Here is a 7851-nt window from a genome sequence, read left to right as displayed (position 1 = left end):
AACAAAGATAATCACTAGAGAAAGTACTATTTTGTTTTTTTAAAAAAGGGTTTCAAAGTAAGTCGCATTTTCAACTGTTCTAGATCTAGATCTAGTTTTAGTTAGTTCGATCTAATCTAGATGTAGATCTAGATCGAACTTTAAAAAAAACCGGGGGATTGTAGCTAACATAATGTTAATAAATTAATAATAGTTACTAGATCTAGATTCTAGATCTATTATTATTTAATAACGAAGTGACTACTCGCACTCGGAAGAAGATTTTTCTCCCCAACGTCTCCACTTAGGTTTAGTCGGCAAAAGATAGCTCTGCGAATGCGCAGAGACCTATAGTTAGTATTAGTTAGGGTTAGGGCTAGAATGAGGGTTAGGGATAGGATTAGGGATAGGATTAGGGAAAGAGATGGCAAGTCGTAGTTTCTCTCCATTGTGCATCCTTGTCCTTCCATAGTCGCATACCTTACCCTAATTTAGGTGGATTTCTTATTCCATGTCTGATAATGGTACAATAATAGAATCTTCTTAAAAAGGGGTGATAGGTTACTGGTCCATACGTCTAACCCTATTTTTTAAGGAAGTGGCTATTAGGACCCGGGTCCCAATAGCTACGGCCGCTATTGGGAACCGGGTCCTAATAGCCTCGGCCGCTATTGGGACCCGGCATTAAGTTCGTTTAGCACTTGTACAACCTGTATTAAAATTACATCTTTTATGTTTATTTGATTTTTCTTGTGGATTTGCTCGTATTTTGTTGTCTTTTATTGTAATTAGTTATGCGGATTATCTAGCGTTAGTTCTTGTGATGCTAATTCTAAATACCCTATATTTAGCTGTATATAGAAAATCATTAATAACTTATCAATTATCGTAAGACGTCGTGGTCGAGTGGAGAAAGCAGTACCTCCCGAATCTCGATCAGTTACGGGATCAGAACCTTTCAAAGTTCTCTATTTTGTGTGAAGTAAAGTGTATATATCTAAATTTAACATTCCCTTTGAGTTGTTTGGTTTAAGAGTCTTTTTTTTATTAAAAACTAGATTTTTTTTTCTAGATTTAGGTTTTTAAACACGTTAATTATAAAAACATCGTTGCTCCATTGATCGCCCGCTCGCGATTTCTGTTCAGCGCAAGAGAAATACCGACACGGTGTAGCCAGGGTCACTCTGAGTTCACTTTGGTTTATATGTGAACAGTGTAGGCGTATAGCATACGTTATAGAAAAACCATTGCTATGAGCTTGTCGAGATTTGTCGACGTCGTAGTCCCCCCCCCTCCCCTCCCAAGCCAGCAAGAGGGAAAAACGGATTTGGGGTCATTGTGAGTTCAAATGTTACATCTTGCTTCTGTTGAAGTGTACTACAACGCATGCGAGAAATTCGTGTTGAGGAAAACGGGCCCGGGAGCTGTAGTCTGCAACCTGTATGAGCTATCTTATACAATTTTATATATATATATATATATATATATATATATATATATATATATATATATATATGGACGGACAGACCTATGAAATAAAATTACGTTTAACAGAAGAAAAAAATAAATAAAACACATTTTAACATGCGCGCTCAACATTCGCTCGGCCATAGAATTTCGAACCATAGGCCATAATTATATTATTGATCTAACGACACCCGCTCATCATAACATTTGTCAGTAATGATATCGGGTATTTAAAGCAAGATCTCAATATATCATTTAGAATTACAAGGAAAAGAATCACAACAGAAAAGATATATTCTGCATCTTAAAAGAATTTTTGTGTAACTAAATCTTAACAATTCTATTGGCTGGTCCCAATAGTGGCCAAGGCTATTAGGACCCGGGTCCCAATAGCGGCTGTGGCTATTGGGACCCGGGTCCGAATAGATGCATCCATTTTTTAACTATAAAACTAGACGCAATTACAATACTGCTAACAACCTAACACACCTATTTTTGGAAGAGCCTATTATCGGACATCGGTATCTTCTATCATCCCTAATAATTTCTAACCACAAAACTAGACTAGAGAGTACAGTATAAGTAACAATACTATTTTACTAACAACCTAACATCTATTTTCGGAAGTCTATTATAGAACATTGGTATACCCCATTATCCATCATCCTACTAACTACTAACCTAATGTGATCTTACTCTTCTCATGTTACTACTACTGCTTGAAGTGGAGGCAGCAATAAAAAATGACATTATGAGCCCTTCTATGTATCAAATGTAACAAAACATTTTCTAAGTACAAAACTCTAGTCCTATCATTAACCTAAGGGGTCATCCTTTTATGACATCCACAACAATTTTGGATTTTAGACCTCCCCCTGTCCACTTTTGACAAAATATCAAAAGTAGAATCTAGAGGTCTTTATTTTAAAACGAGTAATCTCGTCTTAATTTCACTTTGTACATGCAGGATAAGAATTTTATATTTGTTTTGAAGCGTTTGTACTTTGACATTAAGTTTAACCTATGGGCATCGACCTGAACACCCCCAACCACCCCGTCCACATGCGTCGATTTTTTGGGACCTCTCTCTGTGTGGACGTCATAAATGGATCACCCCCAATGTAGATCCTGACCATTACTTTAACCCTATTTAATATCTATCATCATCATTTCCTGTTCGTGTCCAAGACACTTGGAGCAGATAAAGTAGAGTTCATCTGCTTCAGAGACCTTGGCATATGAGGGGATCGTGTGGTCAGCACTATGCCCAGCCGCCTTTATTTCCCTAACACAGGTAGGCACCCATCAGAGCTGGGTGGACTCAGGGACGCTCCACTGAATTGACCACGGATTCAAACTTGAAACTCTCGGGTGAGCAGTCTAGTTCTCTACCGCTAGGCAACACCTTCCCATTTTTAAGATCCATACTGATTGAAAAACCTTGAAAAATATATTTATTTTCCCATTACCAGCTGAGTTGTTCTCTCTTAGGCTAGGCGCCACCATAAAATGAAAGCAGAGACTCTCTTAAGACTGATAAGTGTATGTTTTGTTGAAAACAATTTTTTTTAAACTAGTCTCTAACAGCAAAAAAAAAAAAAAAATCATCTATGGCTGGACATGGGATGAAGCCGCCGCCTCTTAATTTAGCTGCTGTACACAAATTTGACAAAGCAGCTCTACGAAAAACTGAAACAACCATCACAAATCCAGATGGGAGCCGCATTATTGAAGGAAAAGATGACCAAGGGATTCCTTATCGAAGAGCATCAGACAGTAGTCAACATGGATTTGTTCTGGACACTTCTGAAGATTTACAAGTTGCTGAAGTCAGACCAGGCTTATTGATGGGTATAACATACATGCTTGTTTTCTTTGCTGCTGTGTTATTTAGACTTAATGAAAAAATACTGTTAGCTTCACCCTCCGACGTAGCTATTTAGTTGTTTTATTTTCTACTTTCAGTAATTCATAATTTGTGAATTCGACACTACCAATGCTGCGACTGAAAATGTTTTGCTTTAAAACACTATCAGTAGCTCATGAAGGATGATTATCCTCACCCTCACTTTCCACTCCCACCCCCCTCAGTGAAAGCAGCCGTCTGTGACGACAGTTTACAGACGACAATGAAAAGATCAAGCACAAATTGTTACCTCCCCTTAGTTTCAAATCATTTAAAAACTAAATTATCTGCCCCTAACAGTCACTTGTTCGACCCGGCTTGTAAACATTTAGTGTTAACCACAGCTCACCAGACTGGTGGGGTGGGGGTGGTAGCAATATGCCTAGAGAGAGCGAGGTAGGAATGGCTAAGCCCTTACGTGGTGGTGTCTCGCATGGTCCTCACGTGGAGAATTATATATATAGATTACTTTTTTTAAAGTCCAACCTCATCTATTGCTGATAAAAACTTAAAAAAAAACAGCTTAAAATTGACAGGTTCAGAGAAATTTGAGAATTGACTTAATTATATATTTGAACCTTAAACAAACCTGTGAATTTTTACAATACAATCTTTTGCAGGTTCCCAAGATGTGGCTCATGATCTCGACACCCTGCAGAGCCATGGAGTTACTCATATTCTTAATGTTGCCACAGGAATAGAAAATATGTATCCAGACAAATTTACTTATCAGACTCAAGAATTTCTTGACTTACCAGAGTTTCCAATCTTTAAAGGTTTTGAAAATGCTATAGACTTTATTGATAAAGGTAGAAATTCAAATGGGTGCGTTCTTGTTCATTGTAACGCTGGAATCTCCCGCTCAGCTGCCATAGTAATGGCGTATCTCATTAAAAAGGAGGGTATGTCTGTAAATGAAGCATTTTCATTTCTTCGGTCAAAACGTCCTGCTACCTGTCCAAACCCAGGATTTATGATTCAGTTACAGAATTTGTATGACTCCCTTCATCCAAAGGCTTCATAACTTTAACAAGCAATAACCAAATATGATATTTTAAATTTATTTAATGATGTGTAAATGATAATACTCAAGTGTAGTAATGCAATTTTGTATATTTTACTGAAGTTTTTAATGTACCCACTTAACTAACTAGGGAATTTTAATTTCAGTTTAATTATTGAAAGCATTCAAAATTTAGTGGAACCTCTATGTTTTAATAATGTACACGTTCCTATAGTTAGTTCCAGATCTATTCATTTTTGACATCTATTGGAAACTAATTTTATACCCCCCCCCCCCCTTTTTTTTCCACACACACTTTGGGCACTGCAGCCCCATCCTCCCTATAAGAACAGCCATAAAAATATAATAGACCCATCACGACTTACTTAAAATACACTAATCCAATAACATGCGAATGTGTATTTCTGTTGCTTTGGTGGATTGTTTTTTTTTTAAGATAAAAAGTTATACATTTAAATGGTGGTTTACTGTTCTGTGTTGTAGCATCATGTACATTATGTCTATTGATGTTAAATTAAACATGTCATGCTTTACCTCCCCCCTCCCCCAAGTCCATATACAACAAGGAAATCATAAATCGGTGATTCCCTTAAAATAAAACAGCTTAATATAAATTTAAAATAAAGTGAATGTGTACAATCAATAAATATTTCAATATATTACCTATTGCATCATGCTATGTTTGGCAATGTTTACTAAAAAGCTAAAACTAAAAATTGAAGATACACATCAAAATCATCTCAATTTTTTAAATAGTACAAGGTATTGAATGACGTCAGTGCTGAAGCTGCCAGTGTATAGGAATGTAATCACCAGGGAAGTAGTCAATTCAGTTGTACTTAAATTTGGTGCTTACATTTCTCATGCTTTTTAAAAAAGTAATTTTTAAGTATTTATTTGTTAAAATATTTTGACTTAAATATAGAGGTTCCACTGTTTTAAATTTTTTAATTGTAAACATTTTACTCTTTCTGTAGATTTTTTTTATATTTTTTGTTTGAAATACATTTTATTTGATTAATACAGTTAATAATGATTGACATTAATTGTTTTTTTTTGCACCCATTAAAAAACATCAGCTAAATGTTAAAGGCAGCACAACAATTTTTTTGTCAGGCCTTTAGTTAGCAGTCGTAATGTTGTTCAAAATATTTGTGGAAAATACTTGTTGTTGAATGATATTGCACTACATACATTAAATGAGTTATTTATTTATTTATTATAACATTTTCCTCTACTTATTATTCATAAAAATACCTTAGCATTTGAACTTGCATTTTAGTATATTATCTAACATTTTTAAGGTTTTTGTTTTGTATTTCTGAAACATCCTTGCTTTAAACCTTTTTTTTAAATGTTTACTGCCACTAGGTTTTTCAATGTAACAATATATTTTTTTAAATTCTTGACTAGATATTTGGCAGGATAAACATATTGAAAATATGTTTTTTTTTTAATGAATGTTAATATTTCTATCACCTTACATGTGGATAAAAAATTTTTTGGAAATTAAACAATAAATATATAAATTTTCTTGACCTTTTTTACATAAGCCTTATGAGTAGTCTTAAAATAAAAGAAAGGTTTTAGTCAATTTTAAAAAAATAATATAACCACTTGTTTAGGTTAAAAAATACATGAACTCCATGTTTAAAAAAAAAAGAGATAAAATATTGATTTTATAACTACAAAATATTTGTAAACCTGAAAAAATAATCTTTTGAAAGCTGTTTGCTAATCCAGTTTTAAAATACTTCCTATATTAATTTAACATTTTAGAAGTAAGCTCAACAAGCATAACTTCTGCTTGTTTGATTCAGTAGTTGATGCTGCAACAACCTTAAACTATCTTGGATTCTTTGGTTTGCCTTTGTGCTCCAGACTTGCTATGTAGATTTACTAGGCTTGTACTAGGCCATTTGAACAATAACTGAATGTTGCAGTGCGATTTTAAAATTTTCAGTTAATTGTTCTTGTGGATTGATCATAACTGATGGTTTGCCTCCCCCAATTTTATTTTTGCTTATTTGATTTGATGGAACAGGTTTCAACAAAAGCATAAAGGTGTAAAGAGGCTTAATATTTTTTGTGATTTAGTGGAACGATTCTGTTGTTGACGGGACAGTAGGTATGTATTTATACATATTCTCTGGGAGGTGAATGTTCTAGGGGGTAATTCATCTGGGGAGGGATGTAACATCCTTGTTCCAACAGGCTTATAGTTAAGCATCATATATGAAATTAGAGCTACTAATAGTAGACAGTGACACCACAACCAATAACATCCCAGGTTCAGCTAAGATACCAAAAAACCACTTAAGAATGACTACTTATCTGCACAAAATAAACTATGCAATTTTGATTTTCTAATAAAAAAAGTTATTTTAACTACCCAAATGTTAGGCACTGCAAGTTTCCTATTTGAGTTTCTCTTGTGTTAGTTTTAAATACCCCTTATTTTAGACAGTTATAACATCATTAGTAACTAAGAAAGGGAGGGGGCTGATGTAAATGAACTGATTGTTGGGATTTTTGTGGATCTGTGGATGTCTTCACCACAACTTAAAAATACCACTAAGGTTATAGATAGAAACAGACCATTTTTCCTGCATACAAAATGTATACATTTATTATCAGCAGTGCTTGTAGTTAAGGGATGAGGTAAAATTAAAAGGGGTTATGAACCCAATGTGACCATGCATCTAATATACGCCTGCAGAAAATTTTATTATATATTATATTTAACTTATTCTTCCAAATTAAAATAACTTTTCCCATTCACTGCTTGACTTAAAATCATTTAAATAAAACAAGATCTTTTCATAGATTTACTACTTTAAAAACATTTTTTTATTAACATATTTCAGATTCTAATTTGAATATTTAATAACAATTTCCATAAAGTAAAGCATTTGAGTTTTAAAAATTAGTATTGGTAAAGATATGCAAACCACATTTTTTGAATTGGTACATAAAAAGTATGTTTTAGTTTTATAGTAACTTTTGTGCACATCCCTGTGGAGAAGGGTTGTGCAATTTGTCATACCTGGATGACACGTTCGTGACTACTTTTCATTTTCTTATTCCAAAATAAATGTTTTCTAAAATCAAGTAGTAAAACATTAAAACACTGACAAAAAAGTTCATTTTGATATTTATTTTTAAAAAGAAAAACCTAAAATTCATGGATGTTTATTTTCATAATTTGGATCATGTATGAACAGAAAAGACTGAACTAAAGTTCTTTATTACAATATTATAAGTAGTTGTTTAATTGATTTAAAAAAAACACTTTCTAATACTAATATCTGTCCCAAACACAAAAAGAATTCAATTTAACTTTGTGAAATGCAGCAACATATTTACACAGTTGACTAAAACTGCTCTACTTGTGATCAGCTATAAAGAACAGTTGAAATATTTACAACAGGTCTTAATAGTAAAAATCTGCATATGCCATTCTATTTTTAATATA

At 33.5% G+C, this 7851-nt stretch overlaps 1 protein-coding gene across 2 annotated transcripts; it reads left to right on the top strand.

Moving 5' to 3' along the window:
• The first annotated feature begins 10 nt into the window (after window positions 1–10).
• Window positions 11–5893, top strand: LOC131955336 (dual specificity protein phosphatase 19). Of its 2 annotated transcripts, XM_059319434.1 has the most exons (3): window positions 11–57; window positions 3024–3297; window positions 3973–5893. In XM_059319434.1, the coding sequence occupies exons 2-3, from the start codon at window positions 3057–3059 to the stop codon at window positions 4374–4376; spliced, it is 645 nt and encodes a 214-aa protein (XP_059175417.1). In that variant the 5' UTR covers window positions 11–57; window positions 3024–3056; the 3' UTR covers window positions 4377–5893. The 2 variants fall into 2 exon arrangements, with proteins under 2 accessions (XP_059175417.1, XP_059175416.1); XM_059319433.1 differs by lacking the exon at window positions 11–57 and having other exon boundaries at window positions 1893–3297.
• Window positions 5894–7851: the final 1958 nt, after the last annotated feature.

Source organism: Physella acuta, unplaced genomic scaffold (assembly GCF_028476545.2).
Source record: "Physella acuta isolate Inbredline_101_S28 unplaced genomic scaffold, ASM2847654v3 ptg001063l, whole genome shotgun sequence".
Taxonomy (NCBI): Eukaryota; Metazoa; Mollusca; class Gastropoda; family Physidae; genus Physella; species Physella acuta.
The sequence above is the reverse complement of the archived record's forward strand: the minus strand, read 5'-3'. Positions and strand labels throughout refer to the sequence as shown.